The 22,263-nt window shown below is 44.2% G+C and overlaps 1 protein-coding gene across 1 annotated transcript in view; it reads left to right on the top strand.

The window, feature by feature from the left end:
• The window catches only part of AGPS (alkylglycerone phosphate synthase), a 172,905-nt gene that overhangs the window by 133,766 nt on the left and 16,876 nt on the right, over window positions 1-22,263 (top strand). The window contains exons 18-19 of the mRNA XM_083154721.1: window positions 8,775-8,874; window positions 11,583-11,640. Coding sequence (XP_083010847.1) covers window positions 8,775-8,874; window positions 11,583-11,640 — 158 coding nt within the window. The remainder of the gene's footprint in view (window positions 1-8,774; window positions 8,875-11,582; window positions 11,641-22,263) is intronic.

Below are 22,263 nucleotides of genomic sequence, written 5' to 3'. Positions count from 1 at the left end.
TAGTTACCCGCGGTCTGCGTCTCGCCCGGCTCTCTGTCGGGACCTTCCTGACGTCACGGTCCCGGCCGGCTCCTGCTGCAATGAAAACTGACAATTAGAAAATGGCTGCCCCCATACTGCAGACAGTTTTCTGTCTGCAGTATGGGGGCAGCCATTTTCTAAGAGTCCATTTTCATTGTAGCAGCAGGAGCCGGCCGGGACCGTGACGTCAGGAAGGTCCCGACAGAGCCGGGCGAGACGCAGACCGCGGGTAAGAAGGGGGGGCAGGTTAGGTGTGTGTGTGTGTGTGGGGGGGGGGGCGAATAAATGTGCGGCGGGGGGGGGGGGGGGCGCTAAATAGTTAGTTACGCCCCTGGCTTTACTCCAACCCATTATTTAAATTTGAATAATTTTTTTTATTCCCCTGAAGTCGCCTAAATACTTTCTGTGAGAGATTTGAAATCTCTCATGCTGAAATGAATCTCTGGCACAAATCTCTCGGTGTGTATGGCCCTTTAGACACCACTTCCTGCAACTTGGACCGACCAGGAGTCAGTGCTGATGATTATTTTGATGTTCGATACTTGTGTATTACTGCAGCTGCTAGATTTTTGCACTTCATATGCAGATTAGAGACTTATTTGCACATAGACATACACATACAGTATATATACTGTAATCAGATTATTCCGCACGGCCTCCTTGTGCGTCCTAGCTGCATTACTTTACAACTAAGACACCCAATACTAACAAACTCTCACCAGACCTGGCGTAACTGCAGCTATGATCTATGAGGACACATCTGTATATGCTTATTTGCACAATCCAATCCTAGTTGCAATGTTACAGGCTGTGCTTGAAAAATGACAGTTTGGGGCTGACTGGCTGGTACTTCGTTGCTCTCCAAGGCTTAGTACATAGATGCCTTTGCTTTGTAAATATCCTAAAATGTAAATAATTTGCTGCAGTACATTTTTGCAATATATATATTTATAGTATATATATATTTAAATAAGCTGAAATTCCCGATTAAAAATATGACATTCACATGACATGCAGAATATTCAACGGTACTTGTGTACTAGCACGGCGCCCATCGCATCGCAGACCATATCGCATGCGGCGCGATATCGGCCGATGTTGTACAATGGCATACAATTTTTAAATTTTATGCCATTGTATATGGTATACAATGCCATACGATGCGATTATAAATTGTATAAGCACCCTAATGGGTGCTTACAATGCTTAAATGCACCCCCACACCACCCCCCAAGTATAAACGTGAATCCGAAGCGTGGCTAGCGCAGCGGGCCCGCGAGGGGCGGCGGTACGCGTCCTACGACCTTCTCATACCCCCACTATCCACGTCGGCGTGGAGTTGAGAATAGAAAGTGTGGCGAGCGCACCGAGCCCGAAGCTTGACAAGCGCAGCGAGCCCCGCGGATACCTTCACAGGTATAAGCGTCCTCTCGCGGTCTTCACAGGTATCTGCGTCCCCTCGCTGGGCTCGCTGCGCTCGCCACGTTTCGGGCTCGGTGGCTCGCTGCGCTCGCCACACTTTCTATTCTCAACTCCACGCCGACTTGGATAGTGGGGGTATGAAAAGGTCGTAGGACGCGTACCGCCGCCGCTCGCCACGCTTTGGGTTCACGTTTATACTTGGGGGGTGGCGTGGGGGTGCATTTAAGCAGTTAAATGCAGTTAAGAGTTAAAATCGCATCGCATACCATCGGGTGTATGGCATGCGATTAAAATATCGGGCGACTAATTATCGGGGCGCCGTGCTAGTACACAAGTACCTGTTAAACTGCTTAAATTGGGGCCAAATTTAGTTGGAATGAAAGAAAAGGCCGGAGGCCTAACGTAGGAACAGAGAGCGCTGTATGAAGGTCTCACATTCCCGCATTGTACATAGGTGGCCAATGGAACAGGCACATTCTGTATTCTTAAACCCCCGTTATTTTTAGCTAATAATGAATAAAGCACACAGCATACACTGACTTTGCTTACACTGTCGGATGTGGTGTCTTTAGGAAAATAAGCTCAAACTTATTTTTAGCTGCAAAGTTTCTCCAAAGATACGTGTGATAAACTCCATATACTTTCATCCAGCATTACAATAAACAGCGCGCGGTGGGAAACCAAGTCATGTTTTCCCTAGTTCTTGTTTTTCTAGGTTTTAATGATGTCAACTTTTTATAATGTTTACATTTATTTTTATGGTGTACATGTTTCTCTGGTGAATATTAGTATAGTCATCGTTCTCGTTTACCTAGAGATGCCTGGTAATAACCATGTGAATTTTCCAGACAAAACCTGTACTATTATTCATTTATTAACAGTTTCTTATCTAGCACATCAAATTCCATTGCGCGTTATAATTGGACACACAAAGATATAACAAAACTGGGTAATAAACAGTAATGGAGGTAGGAATGCCCTGCTCACAAGCTTATAAAAGGTTTACTACTCCTCACCTCCGAGGTGAAGTACCACCACTGACCACTAGAGGCCACTCAACGGACCAAATTACTCCCTTTTGTGCTAAAAGATGTCATAACAGAAAGCGAAAGCCATTTTTGTAGGGACATTGATCGGTTTCAAACTTGCTGGATATGGAGAGAGGGAGCTGTGAAGACAGAGATTGGAGGTAGGAGCAGATAGGGACTGGGGGTGGAGAGTTTGTGGCGAAAAACTGTCACAGCTCAAAGTGAAAGTATATTACAGAAGCCGTCATTTTGACAGACTTTTAACTAGTATTTTAATTATTAATATTGTTTTATTTCTGGATGGGAATCACATTACACAGGTCAAGGGTTAATAATGTGTGAAGACCTGTTAGGTAGATTTAGGGGGTTAGAGGTAATAATCGAAAATCCTCTAGAGTCTAGGTCAGTGCTTGAACTAAAATCATGGCGCCCTAGAATTTTTTTTCACGGTATCCTAGGATAAAACTTTTTTTATTTGATAAATTTGCAAAAAAAATAAAATAATGAAATGAAGTAAATTGTGCCTAGCGGTGATCCTTAGATCACCGCTAGGCACAATTAGTTGTGTGGTGGTGCACAGTTATGCTTCTGATTGTTTATGTGTTTTATGATTGGCAGCCACTAGCACTGGTTTTATCTAACACATTGACCGTAAATAATTGAATTGGGTCATGGACCACCAACCCCAAAGCACCAATGCCATAGCCTTGCTGCACACCCGGGTACGTACCTAGCGGCACAGTTTGGGAACCGCTACTCTAGATCATTTGTTCCCAAACTTCTTGAATCGCAACATCCTAGAGTCTCAGCAATTTCTTTTATGGCCCCATAGGCCAAAAGTTTTCTGTGGAGATAATCTAGTTATATGATATGGTGGCAGTTTTCTTATGGCACTTACGGGTGTAGTATTTTCGGATTGTCACTGGTTTTTGACTGTCACATTGACCAGAACACCGATATGAAGGGAAGGGGTGGTGCACGTGTACCTTAGGTTGTTGGAGCAAATGGGAGAACAGATACAATGGTAGACCTACATACATACATACATACATACATACAAAGGTGAGGAACACAGAGAGACAGGTGCACATACAGGTTTGAGACACAGACCGCTGCAAAGACTGTGACGTATACACAGCGGGGCAGCAGAGTCATTGACCGGGAGAACAGGAGTCTGGGGTAAGCCGCTTGCCTACATTGAGGTGTGCTGGTGCCCTGTGTATAGGAATCTATGCAGAGGAAGAATAAAATGTGTTTTTGGAGGCTGTGATGCTGGACACCCACCGAGCAGTGAAACCTGTTTTAAGATATCATTAAAGGGTTGAAGTACACCCACAATACATAGTAATGACAGCCGCCCTATAGAATAAATCTATATCTACTCTGCAGGTCTCTCATGCCTCCGTGATGTCACCAGCTGCTTCATGATGTCACTACCTCCTACTGAATTCATGCATTGATAGACTGCTTCCGCCTGTATTTAAGTTCTTACTACAAAATAGCTTCCATCACTGTATAGACAACAATTACTTTAAAACTAGAAACTACACCTTTTTATCTTTTGTAGCCATTTGTCAGGACTGGGTAGTTTGTACACACACACACAATAACGCACGCTTGTCATTGTATAGTCACTAGTGCTGAACGCAGTACTGTGAATCCAGACTGTAGACTAGCCTGTAATCTGAATATTCTGTACTCCTTCTACTGCTCCTTCACTTTTATGAATATGTTTTAACAGCTGGAATCCAATAACTTCTGTACCATTCAATCTATCAGCGAGAGCAATGCAGTTGGGCAGTAATTCACTTGCAGCTCAGTGGATTCCACAGGCAGGCGAAATACTGAAGCCTTTGTTCTTCTCTATGCCATGTTAGCCGGGACGTGTATTCCTGGATCTGATTTACAGTCACTGCCTGTAATGTCTTTCCTCATTCTTTTGGCAGATGCAGAAATCACACACTAATATTATATGACGGAGGATTCTTTCAAATATACACCAAAGACCCATACACACTGGGTGACTTTGAGCTGAAAGTCACTCAAAACAGCAGGTTTGAGCGGCTTTCAGCTCAAAGCCGCCCAGTGTGTATGGCCCGGCGATGAGCGGTGAGCGCTGCTGCACGCTCCCGCATCATCCCGGGTAAGCCGTTCATCCGCTGGTTATACCAGCAGATGAGCGGCTTTCAGGACGGCTTTGCATATCGCTCCGCTTTGCAACGCCGTCCTCCCCCCTCCGTCGGCGCCAGGCAGGAGGAAAGCCGCTAAGTGTGTATGCACTGAGCGGCTTTCCCCGCAGCAATGAATGCTATCATCACTGTCCATACACGCTGGTCATAGTCACCCAGTGTGTATGGACCTTAAGACACTATATGAGCTAGTAAGCCCACTCCACGGAAAAGCTAGTCTGCTACCTTCTGTGTTTGTGCGTGTGTGAGAGAGAGAGATGTAGTTTCACTCTCTGCCAGCAGATAGCAGTGTTTCTGAGACTCATGGACACTAGACGGACAGACAGACAGACAGATATTATGATATGTGATTGCATATCATTACGTATACTTCTGGGTTATATGTGGGGGAGATAGAGGGTTTTTTGTATGCAGAAAGTGTAAACTCTGTGTACAGTAGACTTAGTTCCCCCCCAGACAATGGTAATTCAGTAATAGAACATTGGGTAGTTGTGTATTATCACGACGCCCCCGTTTCCATCGCATGCCATTGTACAACCAAAAAATTGCATCGCATGCGATGAGACGCGATTATACCCGATTTTAAATTGTACACGCACCCAGACCCGATTTGACATTGTACACCCACCCTGATGGGTACTGACTATGTTAAATGCCCCCCCATTGTTAACGCCACCCCACTATCAACGCCAACCCGAAGCGTGGCGAGCGGCAGCGGTACGCGTCCTCCGACCTTTTCATACCCCCACTATCCACATCGGCGTGGAGTTGATTTTATATAGTGTGGCGAGCCACCGAGCCCGAAGCGTGGCAAGCGGACGCGTAATACTTGTGAAGTAATGAGCGTCCCCTCGCGGGATCGCTGCACTCGCCACACTTCGGGTTGCCGTTGATAGTGGGGGTGGCGTTAACAATGGGGGTGCATTTAACATACTTATTACCCATCAGGGTGGGGATACAATTAAAAATCGGGTCTGGGTGGGCATTTAACATCTCGTCGCATCGCATGTCATTATAATGGCATGCGATGCGACGCGATATTAAAATTTTACACTCTTCCCGGGAAAAGCCTAAAATCGGGGCCATCGCATGCCTTAATTAGTGGTATGTGATGCGATGTAATGGGCGCCGTGATAATACACAAGTACCGAACATTGGGCCCGATTCAGCATGAATCACAAAAGCAAAATCTTTAACTTATGGACAAAACCATGCTGCAGTGCAGGAGGGGCAGATGTAACGGGTCGGGATCATTTGGTCTACAGCATGATGGTCGACAATCATTAGGTCGACATGGTTCTACGTCGAAAGGTCATTAGTTCGACAGGTCATTAGTTCGACAATGTCTAGGTCGATAGTCAAAAGGTCGACATGGGGTTTTCACTGTTTTTTGTACCTGAATGTTAACACAGACGACATGGACACAGTTTAAAGAGCACCCTCGCATCGCTCGCAATGTGTCGGGCACGCTGTTATTCTCCCACCGGGCCCTAGTGGATGGTAGGGCATAAAATACCGAATGTCGGCTCAAAAAAGTAAAAAAAAAAACATGTCGACCTTTTCTCTGTCGACCTAGACACTGTCAAACTAATGACCTGTCGAACTAATGACCTTTTGACCTAGAACCATGTCGACCTAATGACTGTCGACCATCATGCTGTAGACCAGTGGTTCCCAACCCTGGTCCTCGAGTACCCCCAACAGTGCATGTTTTGCAGGTCTCCACACAGAATCACAGGTGCTATAATTAGCTCCACCTGTGGATCTTTTCAAATGTGCCTGAATAATGAGTGCACCTGCCGGGTGACCTGGAAAACGTGCACTGTTGGGGGTACTTGAGGACCAGGGTTGGGAACCACTGCTGTAGAACAAACGACCGCATCCCGATGTAACGTGCATACAGGTTTTTTTCTGTGCAGGATAAATACTGGCTGCTTTATTTTTACATTTGCAATTTAGATTTCAGTTTGAACACACCCCACCCAAATCTAACTCTCACTTACTGTGCAGCATGGCTCTGTCCATGAGAGAGAGATTTTGCTTTTGCGATCCATCCTGAATCAGACCCTTTGTTCCACAATGTTTCTGGCTTACCAAAGGCTGAGTATACACTTTGAGGGTAGCGGCACCATGTGTCATATTAAAGTAACCAATCCTGCATATAGTCCAGTGTGTATGACTGATTGCTCCCACTGGTCGCATATGATATTTTGGCCGGCCGTGCTGTGCGGTCACCAGAAGATACCATGTGCGACCCATTGCAGTGGGATGAAGGAGAGTACGGGAGATCGTACTGGCATCCATTACATTAGACAGTGTGTACGGGCAATATGGCATTGTCCGGGACAAAGGGAAATAAATCTGACCATCGGCCCCATTCCCCATCTGCATTGATTTGCAGGCTTCATACATTGGCTTATGCGAGGAGGTTATAGAACTTTTATTTCTGGCACAGATCATTTGCTTTATGCTGCAGTGTATTGTGTGCCATTATTTTTGTGCTGACGGAACCTTCGTGCAGAGATAGAAGTGGGTCCAGTGTAGCATCTGACCAGCTATGAGCAAGTCCTTCCAGATCCTGTCCCACCTGCTAAATACTCAATGATTGTGGTTTATTTATTCCTCATCTTATGGGTTTATTATTAACTATGGAACTGTGCTCCATTAAGTAGAAAAAATATAAAGACAGCCCTTAACCATGGACATTGATTAAACCCATTAACACCAACTATAATGTTGAACCATAGGTAGATCAATCTAAATAGTATAGTGTCTTCTAGAATAAAAGGCTAACGCTGCTCCTCACCTCTGGAATCAAAGTATTGTGTTAGCCAGTAGAGGAATTCAAGCATTGATTTGTTCAGGAAAGCACAGCTGCTGGCGCTAACATTACTGTCATGATGTTCCGTCATTTTTATGGACTGGTAACTAGTTTATAATATTAAACAATCATTCAGTCTAGTAGCATTGGTTAGTAGTGTCTGGACTCTAAGGGGGGTATTCAATATGTGCCAATATTTCCCGACGGGAAATATTGGCTCTCGCCTATTCAATGCTGTCGTTTCTGACAGCATTGAAGGCAGATTCCAACAAAACAGAACAGACTTTAAAACAAGTTGGATCTGTTTTGTCGGAAATGGCCATGGATTGTCGAAATCACGGCCATTTATCAACAATCTGCGGCCATTTTCACAGATCTGCCCAGTTTCCGACACTCGGCAGCCAGAACATTGATTTCCAGCTGTCAAGTTACAGTTTAACTGATCGAAAACGGCCCCGGATTCCGACTGAGGGGATATTCTGACAGTCAGAATCCCATATTGAATACCTACTTTTATCATTTAAAATCAGGGTGTTGGAGAGACTTGTTTTAAAACCATATGATGTATCCTATTTTGGGGTCCTAAAAAAAGGCTTTATGAATCAACTAGTGTGGCCAAGCCGTTGCATACACCTATACCCCTATCACATTGCAGCTAATTCCTGGGTACAAACCGGTTTCTTCCCGGTTCGACACGGTAATTAGTGAGATGTGAAAGGGGTTACCCGTTACAGCTAACCTGTAGTAACATGGCAATCTGAACCGGGTAAAAAGCAGAGACTTCTTCAGACTCCATCGCACACTGCGCAGTCTCCTGGTGTGTCCTAATCACGCCTCATTGTGACTAAAGGTGCCCACACACGCACCGATCCCGGCGTGCGTTGTGGGCTTAACTAGCACACATAGCATCGCATCGTATGCCTTGTACATACGATGTGCATGCGATGCTATGCTAGAAAAAGCTAGTACAAAAAGTATGTGCAGAACATACTATTTGTACTGTACGATGAGGTGCCACGGGAGCGCGCACCCCATCGTACAGCATCGCACCGCCGGCATCGGTGCGTGTGTGGGCACCTTTAGAAACATTTTCAGGTAAAAGGACACCCAGCACTTGCAGAGTTGCACTGTACCTGGGGCGGTGGGACTGTTCACCTGCAGAAACCATTTAGGACGGGTCCTCAGTATTTAAATATTAGAAACTTCACTCAGACAGTGGCAGTATAGAATTTTGCAGTTCTTGATTGCTTTGTATTATAAATTGTTCCTTGATTATTCTAATGTCTATTTCAGGGTCACGCAGACCTACGACGCTGGTGCCTGTGTATATTTCTACTTTGCTTTTAACTACAGGGGCTTAAGTGACCCAATTCACGTCTATGAAGAAATTGAGGTAATTTTTATATTTTCATGATACAACAGACTAGGGGGTAGGGTATCCAGTTACACCCCACCCCCACATAATGAAACATAATTTTCCAGATGTGTCTTTGATGTCTTTTCTTTTCAGACTATCTTATTATATCATAAAAAAAAACACACACATTCTCCTATATACCGCACAGGTTCAGTGTAACCTGTGTGTGTTCACTGCCGCAGCCCTGTTTCCATTTAACCCTTTGAGTGCTAACATCTGTGAGAGAGGTGCAAAATATCGGTTAAAACCGCCGGCGTCGCTCACATTTGTTATATGTATTCAAATAAAAAATGTTGTGTAAAAAAAAAAAAAAAGATTCCATTTCCTATATGAGGTGACCATTACCGGTCACTATGATAGATAAAAATGTTTGCTTGCCAATTTTCACACCAATTTTGACAAATTTACTTGGCACGCAAAGGGTTAATGGGGCTAATTGGATAGCTCTGGTGATGCAATTACCCGCAATCAATGATCATGGGTAATTGGATTTCTCTCGCTTTCTGGTCATGCATTTTTTTCAAATATGGGGCTCAAAAATGTTATTTTGTGTCCTATTCCCAGGGATGTTCTCGGCAAGGTGGGGCATGCACAGAAGATATTCAGTCATGATGCACAGTGGTTACTGATTGGTTAGAACTTTCTCTCACCATGTTATCGCTCTTCAAGCTCTGGGATATCCCTAATGCCCTTTATAATTATTGATCCTCACATTTTAAACACTGGCCTCCTAGAAGGGAGCCTTGTGCTTCTTGTGTTTGCTGTTAGGACTATTGGACTAAGCTACTTTGCATTCAGTGAGTTTTAGTAAAACCCCACAAACTACACCTCTCACCTTGGGGCAGATTTATTAAGCTCGGTAAAGTGATAAACTGTCTGGTTTTTATCACGGGCCAATCAGCTCCTACCTGTGAAGTTACAGGCTTGGTTTGAAAAATGGGGTAGAAGAGAAGAAAGCGGTTGCAAAGTTGGATGCACACCTATGATGTCATTAGTCAGTATTGGTCAATAAATCTTTATTTAAAAATGGCCCTTGTGTTTTTCTTTTATTGTGATGAAACTCAGAGCCACATACTGTAGGTGTGCATCCAACTTTGCAACCGCTTTCTTCTCTTCTACCCCATTGTACCCAAATGGTTGTTGCGATAGCACACCTACCATACAAACAATAAAGTGGAATATACCCCAATATATGGGATGCAATTAATCAATAAGACTGCAGACTTGTTCTTTCTCACCCCCTGACTTGGTTTGAAAAATGACAGATAGGAGCTGATAAAAACAGACCGTTTATCACTTCACCGAGCTTACTAAATCTGCCCCCTTGTTATTAGTAAATAGGGTCGGTATCTGTAACATTGCGCAGAGGAAATCACCATGGCATTTTGGGCCTGATTCAGAATTGTTCGCTAAGCTGCGTATATTGGGACGACACCCCTCTCCAGCCGCAAATCCCCCGCATTTGCATGAGAGGGGATGCATATTCTTACACATCTGTCACCGACCATCAAATTATAATTTTTTTCCCATTCGCAAATAACAGTCTCTTATTTCCCGATGGAGATGGCCGAAAAGGATACGGGCATAGAACAGCCTGCGTTCACAAGGGAACATCCTGCAGTATCATGGGTGCCCATAAAATGCTGGGAGTCAACCACTAATGGTCGACATGTTAAAAGGTCAACATTCATTAGGTCCACATGGAAAAGGTCATCCTGAGTTTTTCATGATTTATTTATTTTTTTTAAACTGGCTTGTTCACACTTTACCTTCCCAGTGGGCATAGAGGCAGAATATAATAGTTTGCCGAGCGCAGTGAGCCCCCGTGTCCACGTCAACCTGTGTTGACAAAGTGGGGGTATTCAATCCCCGTGTCACGGCTGTCAGTACGTCCCAACAGCCATGACCCTGTGCAGTTTTCGTTTTGCTCGACCGCAAATCGCCAGGCGGGATTTAATGTCCCGCCTGCCGGTCTGCAAAAAGGGGGCGTGTCCACATAAACGGCTGTGGATTTTCGAGATCTGTCCGTGATCGCGACAGCTTTTAAAGTCGGGCCTGTTATGTCGTGCTGCCACTTCCAATGCTGTCGGTCAAGAAAGAATTAAATAGGCGCACGCCACTATTTCACCTGTCGGAAATAGCGGCGGGATTGAATGACCTTTGAATGGCCTTTTGACCATGTTGACCGTTTGCCTGTCAAGCAATAGTGGTCGACCTTGACACTGTTAATCTAATGTTTTACACCCAGGTGTATGTGTACTGACTCCTTCCTGCATGCATGTATAAATACACACACACTCACTCAATACTGTGCAGACGGTTTAGGCAGGGGTGGGAAATAAGAGCTTTCAAAAATAGAAGTGTTAATAGTTTAGTTTTAGTAATTAACAAAATGCAAACAGAGGAGGAATCTGAATCAAATCAGTGTTTGTTGTGACCACCCTTTGCTTGAAATACACCATCAGTTCCTCTAGGTACATTACAGATGCGCACAGGAGGAGGGACCTCGGCCGGGAGGTTGTTTTACGAGAAGCAACCACAGATCTTCTGTGGACGTAGGCTTGCCGACATCCTTCTGTCTACGTTGTAATCCCAGTTAATTGATAAAAATAAACTATAAACACCAATTAAATCCATTTTAAGAATTCAGTTGACATTATGTTGCTTTCAATCTCTCAATGCAGTTTGCGGCTAGAGAGGAGATTCTTGCCAATGGGGGAAGCCTTTCACATCACCATGGAGGTAATGTATTTCTTTCATTTGTAATCTGCTCATCTCATGTCACATGGAGATGTGTGATTTTGTGTTTGATATATATATATATATATATATATACTTACATACATAGTGTAAGTGACCTGAATGAATATATGTCAAATATCCTGCAAGGTGTATTTCATGATCCGTGATGTCATTGTTTGCATTTTGAAAGCAGTGATGTCATTTCAGTCACATGACATACAGTATATTTCACCCTGATGCAGTCCATAATAAATGTCAGTGAAGTAAAACCTCACCAAACGTAGAGGATCACACTAATACCCCGTTCTCACTGCCGAAAAAACCCGGGTATTTGCCAGGGAAAGAGCAAATTTCCTGTGTCGTGTCTGTGTGAAAGGGTCTTTGTGAAATTCCCGGGTGTTATACCTTGGGAATTACACACGGGTTTTTGCAGGGTTTTTCCTGGGTAATACACGGGTGTATGGCAGTGTGAACAGGCTAGACCTGGGTTTTTCTCACAAAATGCAAAAAAAGCAAGTTCATTGCATTGCTCAAAGCTGCTTTTTAACAGCCAATCAAAGATACTTTTTAAACACCCAATCAAAGCTGCTCTTAGATGCCACACACTTGATGGCAGACATACCAGGGGAAGCAGTGTGAATGGGGCAGACACGGGAATGTCCCTGGTCTAAGGTGCTGTATGAATGGGGTCTTCTAGCATTTTTTTATTTTTATTTTGCCTTTTTTTTTTTTTTTGGTGTTTACAATGAATCTTTATCGCAATGCAATGTGACTGGACACACCAGGAGCTGGGGCTGCATGGCGTATTATTAACTTTCAGCAGATATGAAAGATCTGGTGCTACTAACACGCTGCAGCCGGTAAAAGCAGAAGTAACAGGCTTCCGATATAGGATCTTGTATGAAAGTTTAGACGTATAGAATATCATTTGTCCACACAGCCATAAAAGGTAATTGTTTGTGAAGGTCAAAGCCTGGCGTTCAGTCTGCAACCTGTAGTAATTAGTTAGTTAGTGGAGCATTCCAGCGGAACGCTTCACCTTGTTTACTATTGCGGATTTCCGTAGTGATCGCGGTAATATGCATCAATCCATCTTAAATGTCTTTTTAAGGCTAGCAAAGTCAGAATGATTACTGTGATATACTGCTCACTTATTTATTTCTTTAACCTCTAGTAAACTGTACATAAATATGTGACGAGTTGAAAGTTCTGCAGATGAACAACAACCTGCCATAACATCATCTCGCTGTAATTGCCGCATGTATCGCGGGGAGTTTGTAAATGACCCCTAGCAGAGTGTTTGGTTTAGGTAACTCAGGCGTTACGAGAACAAAAAGACATTGCTCATGAGCACAATTTTTGTCACATTATCAACACGCAGCCGTTTATTTTCTTTCCGATCTTTCCATTTAATCCAGATGTTCTCCTGAGCTCTGTAGAACACAGCATAAACTGAATGATTCTGTATTGGCGTTTAAAATTTGGGAGCCTATTTACTAAAACTACTGTAAGATCTATTACCTGAAAACTCGTCCCTTAGCCGATGTGGCGATTTGGAACTGAATTTGCGGGCAATTTACCATTGCCTACCTACTAAGCTAAGCTCCCTGGTGCAATTTGAAGGTTACTTTTAACTACTAAAGTGTACAATGTCCTTAGGTCACACGTGCGTGAAGCTATGAAAATGTAAATTTTCAGTGCTTGATAAATATCAACTTACAACATTTACATTGTATAGGAGCTTTTGGGGGGGGGGGGGATTCAATCTCCCGCCGCTATTCCCAGTGGGGGAAATAGTGTCGGAGCCCTATTCAATGCGGTCTTGCCCGACAACGTTGAACAGGGATCTCGGCAGAACGTGCCCGACTTTACAAGCAGGCCGGGAATTGGCTCCTGACCGCAGCTCGACTATTTCCGACATGTTGCAGCCACCTCCCTTTTTTTAGCGCTCGACAGGCAGGACATCAAATCCTGCCTGCGGAGACGGCAGAGAACGGGACCGGGTCACAGCTGTCGGGCTAGCCCAACAGTCGTGACGCCAGACTGAATACCCCCCTCACAGTCCTCACCGTAGCGCAGAATGTTCTTGTAGGATCTCGTGCATCAGTTCCATGATAAATAGGTAGTTTACCCGGATTACATAAAATCATAGAAAAAATGTAAATAAAAAAAAATCCTCCTCCTCAAGGTAGAAGACCTTGTAAGTTTCTGTTTTTGTGATATCTGGGAAGAGCAATCCATAGAGTTGAAGCTGAAACCTCGACCCCCAGATGAGTTCAGGGAGACTCTAGTACAGTTAATAGCGCAGACGCAGTAGTCGAGAGCGGCAGTAAGGAAACAGAAGCCGCTTCTAGTACCTTGGGCTCTGGTCATGAAGGGCTTTGAACGTCGTTAAGCCAATCTTAAAAGCGATTTGCCATCTTACAGGTAGCCAGTGAAGGATGTAGTGAGTGTGTGGTACAGTACGTGGCTTTAGCTGGGCTGATTAGTAGCCTGGCAAATGGCATTTTATACCACCTGCAAGCAGTGACATTTTTTTGCCTGGGAGACCAAGGCAGAGGGCATTGCAGCAGTCTACGTGTGATGACACAAATGCATGTATGACTGCAGGCAGATCTTCTGAGGGAATTAAGATTTGATTGTGGCTGATACCTGATGATTAAGTGTCGCACCACCATCCAGAACACCGCCAAGATTCCGCATATTTTCAGGGTGTTGTCGTTTTGAACCTCCGGGTGTACGTCCTATTGGTAGGCTATGCTGAAGTCTTGTGCTGTGACGTGTCATAGAGACCTCTGCTTTATTGGGATTCAGGGGCTTTATTCTAGTTCACTCTTTCTGGCAAATTCCTTCTCAGATGGACAAAACCATGTGCGCTGCAGGTGGGGCAGATGTAACTTGTGCAGAGAGAATTAGATTTGGGTGGGGTTTTACATCAAAGTGAGATCTGTAAAAATAAAGCAGCCAGTATTTTCCCTGCATAGAAACAAAATAAATAACCCCAATCTAACTCTCTCTGCACATTTTACATCTGCCCCACCAGCAGTGCACATGGTTTTGTCCATCTAAGAAAGAATTTGCCAGAAGGAGTGAGCCAGAATAAGGCCCTCCGTCTCAGCCACTCCTGGAGCTCAGCTAGACTGCCATTTGTGGATGTTTTTGGGTTCCCAGTACCCCAAGCAAAGGGCCAGTTGTGTGTCATCTGCATAGCAGTGGCAATCCAGGCCATGGTGTCTGATTATTACACCCAGTTGTAGCATGTACAAAAAGCATGGGAGATAGGAGAGTATAGATAGGATAGCATAGATTCTTAAACGGAGACCGTTTTTAATACAGAGTGCACCTGACGGATAACCTGAAAAACTTGACCTGTTTACAGCAGTTCTCAAACTCGGTCCTCTGTATTAATGCACAGTATACACTTGTACATCTTACTAAGCAGCCATGCAGGAAGCTGTTGGTTTGGTGTCAGGCAGTACCTAGCATGCGTCGTATCCAGACTTGTCTGCTATTGAAGACTAATCGCTACGTCCTCATCTTTGCGGCCACCGCTTACGCGAGCCCGAAGCGTGGTGAGTGATGCGAGCCCGCGAGGGGACAATGGTGCTGCTAAGCATCCTCGTCCCCTCGTGGGCTCGCTTCACTCGCCACACTCCACGCACCACTACTTTACTAAAGGTAATACAGATGGAGCCGCCTTTATCTCTGCCCGGCACTCGCCAAAGACTCCTCTCTGGCGCGCCCCGGCGATAGACACTGGGACGCGCGTGCGTCTCAAGGCTCTTAAGGATCCTTTTGCCATCTTCAGATGGTGCTTATTCCCGAACCCCGCTCTTTTTCTGAGAGAAAGGTGGTTACAGGATGCAAAAAGGGATCTCTGCTGATCCCTTCGTCCCTGTCCGATTCCCTCCGCTGGATGCAGACGTCTTCATGCTTTCCTAGCATGTCGGTCTTCTCTAAAGGAGTGTGAGAGCATGGAAATGTGTATGTAAAAACCCTCAGATGCTTAATGTCTGTTAATCAGACCAGTAAGATAGAACTTGTCACTTATACGGCCATTATTCCTTTGTTTAGCTTGTGAATTTATACACAGGTTATGCTATATACAGCGAAAATGAATTGGGTGCCAATAGATCCCCAACCACACCCTTAATGTTCTGTTTTCCCATCACATACAATCAGTGTAGTGTATAATGCCTCAGTGATGTCACTAATTCCTAGTGAAATGATTGGCCGCATCTTTACGAATGATGGTTCAGTGAACAATTGATTGTGGACTGTAGTATCGGTGCCCTTTAAACGCACATATTCCCGCTAACGGATTTAGAAACCACTCCCATGTTTATGTACAGTACTCCTGCACAATAATCATACAAGTACGTCAGACTTGTTGATCCCCGAGACTTGCAGCTTGCGTTGTGCGCAGACGGTAATGAAAAGTGGATTTGTTTTAACATGTGGCACATGAACTCAGTGTTCTGAATTAACTAAATGAAATCATCTTTATTTACTGACCTTCAGGACGTGGCCTGACATTCTTAGCCGGGCTTTGGATTTTCAGCAAGAAAAGGGAGGGGGGGTAAATATTGATGCTATTTCTCTTGTACTGTTGGTCCTGTAATTGTGATTAATAACCGTTGCTTTCACTATCTAGGAACAGACACAGGCTGGTTTGTCTGCCTACAATCAAGCCGTGATAAATGGGAGCTATTTTAACTCTGGTTTTGTGTATTAAAGAAAACAGATGTAGTCTAATACTTGAGGCTATGAGGAAGTATAAATGCTGTTTAACTCCACTTCCCAGCTATTGTTGTAAATGAGAAGTCGGGCCGTGTTTTTTCCTCTCGCTCTCTCTCTCTCTCTCTCTCTCTCTCTCTCTCTCTCTCTCTCTCTCTCTCTCTCTCTCTCTCTCTCTCGCTCTCTCTCTCTCTCTCTGCTTTCCAGGGGTTAAAGTGAGGGGGAACGAGGTGGAACTGAGTTCCACCACCTCTAATGGTGAGGTGGAACATTTTTAACCTTCACATTGGCCCTGCACAGTAATTCTCACAGAAAGGCATTCTAGTTTGCAGGGGGATGCCAAAAACCCTACCTTTGGCCCTGTATCTGCCTAATGGGGGCTGGGGAGGGGTAGTAATTAGGTGGCATGTATAATTGAGTTCCCCCACCTCTGCATGACCACTTTAAGCCCTGCTGCTTTCTATGTTGTCACTTAGCGGCGGAACCCTTTATAAAACATATAATAAAGTTATGGGATTATTTGTCCAGAACCCGTTGCAGGAAAATGTGGAAATGTGGAAAAGTTAATTATATTCTGACATACTGTAAGGCGACCCTTCCTAATGTTACTATTGCGGAGCCCCAATAGACTGTACAATAGGGATGGGGGAACCGTGCTGCGGGTGAACATATAGTGGTCAGTCCCGCAACCTGCATCTACCAAAACCCGTGCAGTTCCTCTTCCCTGTCTGGGGTGTCACGCTCTGCTGTGGTGATTCTAGCACAGATTGGTCTGCATATTAGTGCTGAAATACAGACCACATTGTGCTAGATTCAGGGTGCTAGACACGCCTTAGGTTGACAGTCACTAGGTCAACGTTCATTAGTTCAACATGGACACTAGGTCGACACAAGCAAAAGTTCCATGTGGTAATGGTCAACACTTGAAAAGGATGACATGAGTTTTTCATAATTTCTTTTTATTGCCATTGTTTTTTCTTAACTCTTTCATACCATCCATGCAGACTACGATTGGGAGCCGTAAAGTTTGCCGCGAGCTGTAAGGCACCTGGCACGACTTCACGTGCCATGCCAAAGGTACTTTGTATGCTTTATGCCAGCCCACCTACTGAAATATATAAATTGGCACCAAAAAAATTAATGAAAAACTCATCTTGACCTTTTTATGTGTTGATAATTTCTCGACCTGCTTCCGTCTACCTTTTTTCTGCTGTCGACCTTGTGCATATTTTTCTTTTTTTTGTGGTACTACACACTGGGTGATTCCTGGGCATTTTCTAAGCGATCTCACTAGATTGCTTAGAAAATGCTCCTACATCGCTCAGCAATGCACGGCCTCTCGCAGCCCTATCACCAGGCGATTAATATCCAGCACGCTGGATAAATCTATTACACCGCCGGTGAGGGCTAGTGTCGTCACCGGAGAACACTGTCCCTGATACAGCGCTGTGTGCTGAGTGATCTAGCATCGATCAGAACTCTCAGCCACATCTCCCCATGTGTAGGCCCCTTTAGAGACTGTGAACCCTATGATTCACACCAGGGGGAGGGGGGTTGATCGTGGCAGTGTAGAGAAATACAGGTGGAACATTTTAAATGTAACCACATAGATTTTAGTATGGTATTCCAGCTTGCATGAACACTGTGTGCTTTACACCGAATCTGAGCACCGCTCTAAATTCTCAGCTCCAACCTGCCGAGTAGCAGCCGCCACTGTGTAATAAGCTGTAAATCTTATATTTAAGATCTGTATGACATTTAGGGATTCCAACACTTTGTGCTAACTGCTATTATCACCACTGGTGCTTACTCCTCCTCTGTCGTTCTCCAATGCCGTCTGCAGTAATCTTGTGCATCTCAGTGCAAAGTATGATCAATAATATAAAAAGTGTGATGGCACGTACTCATTGAGTAAAACACATCAATCAATTAGAATACAGGGACTTGGGGGGTGTATTCAATCTGTGCAGATATTTCCTACTATCGCTGATAATAGGTTAGATTTACATTTGACCTATTCATTCTTTCTTCAATCTATTTGACTGCTGGAAAACGTGGATCTGCAAAAAATTTGCCGATCCACGCGTTTCTCAAAAATGAGAAACGCGTTGCAGTTTGGCCATGCAGTATCAACTTTTTAAAAAGTCGAGTCTGCATGGGCTGAAAAAAGGTTGAATATGTATGTGCCAGTATTTCCGACTGTCTGTCTGATATATTGGCCCTGATTGAATACTGCCTTTTAGTGTATTCCAGATATTACACAAATATAATAAATGTAATCGTAGTATTTTGCTCCTCAATTGCGCATTTCAGTCTATAGCACCAAATAGGGGTGTATTAACCCTATGAGTGCCAAGTGACTTTGTCAAAAATAGAAGTGAAAATTGCCAAGAAACCATTTTTATTCATCATAAAGACCTGTAATGTTTACAGGTAATATAGGAAATCGAATGCTTTTTTTTACGCAACATTTTTTATTTGCATTGATATAACAAATGTGAGCGACGCTGGCTTTTTTAGCGGCTATTGTGCACTTCTCTCACAGACATGTTTGCATTCAAATGTTTGCATGCCTGTAGCATGCTATGTTTTTTAAAACTGAGAAAAAAAGAAATGGATTATCCACTCAAATTCTTGGCCTTCAATGCTTGATGTCCAGGGCTACCTATATCTAACAGTGCATTCACACGGATCAATTCCATTTTCGATCAATTTCGATTCGATTTGGACCATTCGACCTGTTCTGAAGTTTTTTCTACTCCTTTTCGGCTTTCACTATTTTACCTTCGATGTGCATTCGATTTGCACTATTCGATTTCAATTCAATCTCACAGTGTTCCTGAGTCTTCAGGCAGGAGACGGAAATGAAATCTGAATCGAATGCAGCAGAGAACACATTAGATTTGCACTATCTACTGTACATTAGATTTCCACTCGATAGTCTTGCCATTCAAGACTTTTTTTTCTATTCGACTTCCACTACACGGGATCGAGCATTGGAATGGCATCTGAATCGAATGCTAATAAAAGCATTCGATTTCTATTCAATTTAGCTTCTATAAGCAAAATCGAATACAAAAGTAGAGCATATCTCACCGTGTGTACCCACTGTAACTGGACAGTTTGCACTGCGTCACTGGCATTGTGCAAAATGTCCAGAACCCCATGCTCTACATTTTGCCAGAAGCCTCTTTTTTTTTCTATTTTTTTCCCCCATTTTTAAAATTCTTTTGTAAGCTTTTATTGCTACATAAATTCTTTGTATTATATATTCTTATAAATCAGCCATTCAACACCGATTCAAGAGTGTCCAGTACTTTCCTTATGGCCACTCACACAGAGGCGGAACTACCATTGGTGCAGGAAGCAGTATGAAATCCCGGTGGTCGGGATCCCGGCGTTCAAAATCCCGACGCCGAAATCCCGTGGATCCCGTGGATCGCCCCCCCTTGAGGGCTCGCTGCGCTCGCCAAGCAGCAGACCCGGTGCCTCGCTACGCTCGGCACACTAATTTATTCTCCCTCCCCAGGAGCGAGAAAGTTCGGGATTTCGGCGGTCGGGATTCTGAACGCCAGGATCCCGACCGCCGGGATTTTAACTGCATCCCCTGGTGCAGCAGGTGCATTGCACCAGGGCCCCTGAGGACTAAGGGGCCCATTGCTGTCTAGAGCAACAGCTTGTAACCCTGTCACCCACTGGTGTGGGGCCTAAATTATTATTTTGCACCTGGGCCCACCACTCACAAGTTCCGCCACTGTACTCACAGCCTTCTATATGATACTACCAATATATAAATGTAACACTAATTTACAACCAAATTTCATTGGCTGCCTAATGTCCTTCAAATTCCCTGTTGGCCGGAATCAGAAACCAATGTATACAACAATGAAGGAACGGCGCCCATACCATCCGCCCCGAGCAGGCATCGGCCCATCCCGAACAAGCCTGAATCCAGGCTGAAAGTTGGCACTGTTTTTGGGACCAAGCGAGTCGCCACACTTTTTCATGCATCACTATAAAAAATTTGCACATCCTCGTTTTGTCACGCAAATCGGCATTCCTAATTGGATTAGCAAATTCTTGGGTGCATGCATTCATGTAAAGTCTGCGCATTACATGGAAGAAACTCGGGTTAGCAGACTCCCACCTTATTAGTTTGACCCTTGTGTAACGGGGAATACAACAAAAAAATAAGTACAAGACATTTCCTGAGCTACCGAAAAGCTTCTGGGCAACAGTAGGAACATGTCAAGTTTGGAGCCCACTTCACACAATACAGAGGTTTACATTATTATTTTTTTTAACCCAGATAAAAAGGTTGTTTTCCTGCGGTTTAACACTTTTTCATTGTGCGGTTTCATTGTGTTGTATCACTGTCTGCTATTGTAAAGCGCAACGGAATATGCTGCGCTATATAAGAAACTTTGGTACTTGTGAGTTATCCGGGCTGCCGATTTTTTGATTGTATGCCTTAAGTTAAGGCATACAATCAGATGCGATGCGATGCGATGACCCGATTTTTCCATAGGAATCAATGTTAAAATGGACTGAGTCCATTTTAACATGGAATTCAATGGGAAAAAGGGGTCCTTTTCATACCCCTACTATCCAAGTGGGCATGGAGTTGGATATAAACCTGTGGCAAGCGTAGCGAGCCACCGAGCCCGAAGCGTGGCGAGCGAAGCGCGCCCCGCGAGGGGACGGTATTCTGTGTCCCCTCGCGGGGCTCGCCACGCTTCGGGCTCGGTGGCTCGCTACGCTCGCCACAGGTTTATATCCAACTCCATGCCCACTTGGATAGTAGGGGTATGAAAAGGACCCCTTTTTCCCATTGAATTCCATGTTAAAATGGACTCAGTCCATTTTAACATTGATTCCTATGGAAAAATCGGGTCATCGCATCGCATCCGATGGTCGCATGCGATGCGATGCGATGTGCCCGATCCGACCCGATTTAGAAATCGGCAGCCCGGATAACTCACAAGTACCGAAACTGTTAATAAATAAATAAAATAAATAATATAGATTAATTCTTTAAGTTAACAATTTGCTAAATGATAGATGTGGGTCAAGTCTAATGAAATGCTATTCAGACTGACCCCATAACTATAGGATTCATTGAAGATTGAGTGTGGTCTTCAGTGATTTTAGTTTCCACCGTTTACTTTTCATTCTCCTACTCTCTATCAATTAAGCAATTATAGTCAGATCAGTTATACCTTTTAAGCGGTTTCTTCTCCGTTTCTATATCTTCACAGTAGGTGGTTTATGTGTTCTTACATAGCCCAGCTTCTGCCGCTTTTATCGCTAATGTGTCAGTATGTTCCCATAGGCGGTGATTCCAGCTATCGGTTGAGGTTCTGAAATGTAAGATCAAAATCCTTAATTTAAAGGTCAGCGAATCTGATGATAAATGTACTTACACTTCTGAGTCTTTTCCTGAGCGTTAACATTTTGTTAATATCTTGCTCATTAGTGAAAGCAAGAGCCTATATGATTTTTTGACCCTTGGATTGTTGGCTTCTTGCAAGTTAATACAATGTATTTGTCTTTACACCATATAATTCTGTTTGGTTTTATTTAGTAGAAAAACTTGGGCATACTACTTGGGCATTGTACTAGAGCAAATTTGATCCATGGGTTGGGCCTCGTCACATCATAGAGGAGGGGAGGGGGAAACAGAACTGCCAGATGCCCTGGTGGCAGGTGCTGCCAGGGCATCAACTGCATTGCACTCTTCGCCTTGAGCAGGGAATGCAGTCAGGATCTCTTAAAACCGACAGCGTATTCTCACAGGACAGGGTTTCGACAGATACTGTAGGTATAGGGCATTAGGGGGCGAGGGATAGGTTTAGGCTGCAGGGGTGGGGGTGGTTCCGGTAAGAC

The sequence above is a fragment of the Crinia signifera genome, chromosome 7 (assembly GCF_055691185.1).
Source record: "Crinia signifera chromosome 7, ASM5569118v1, whole genome shotgun sequence".
In the NCBI taxonomy this organism is placed as follows: Eukaryota; Metazoa; Chordata; class Amphibia; order Anura; family Myobatrachidae; genus Crinia; species Crinia signifera.
Note: the sequence above shows the minus strand (reverse complement) of the source record. Positions and strands in the feature narration are given on the sequence as shown.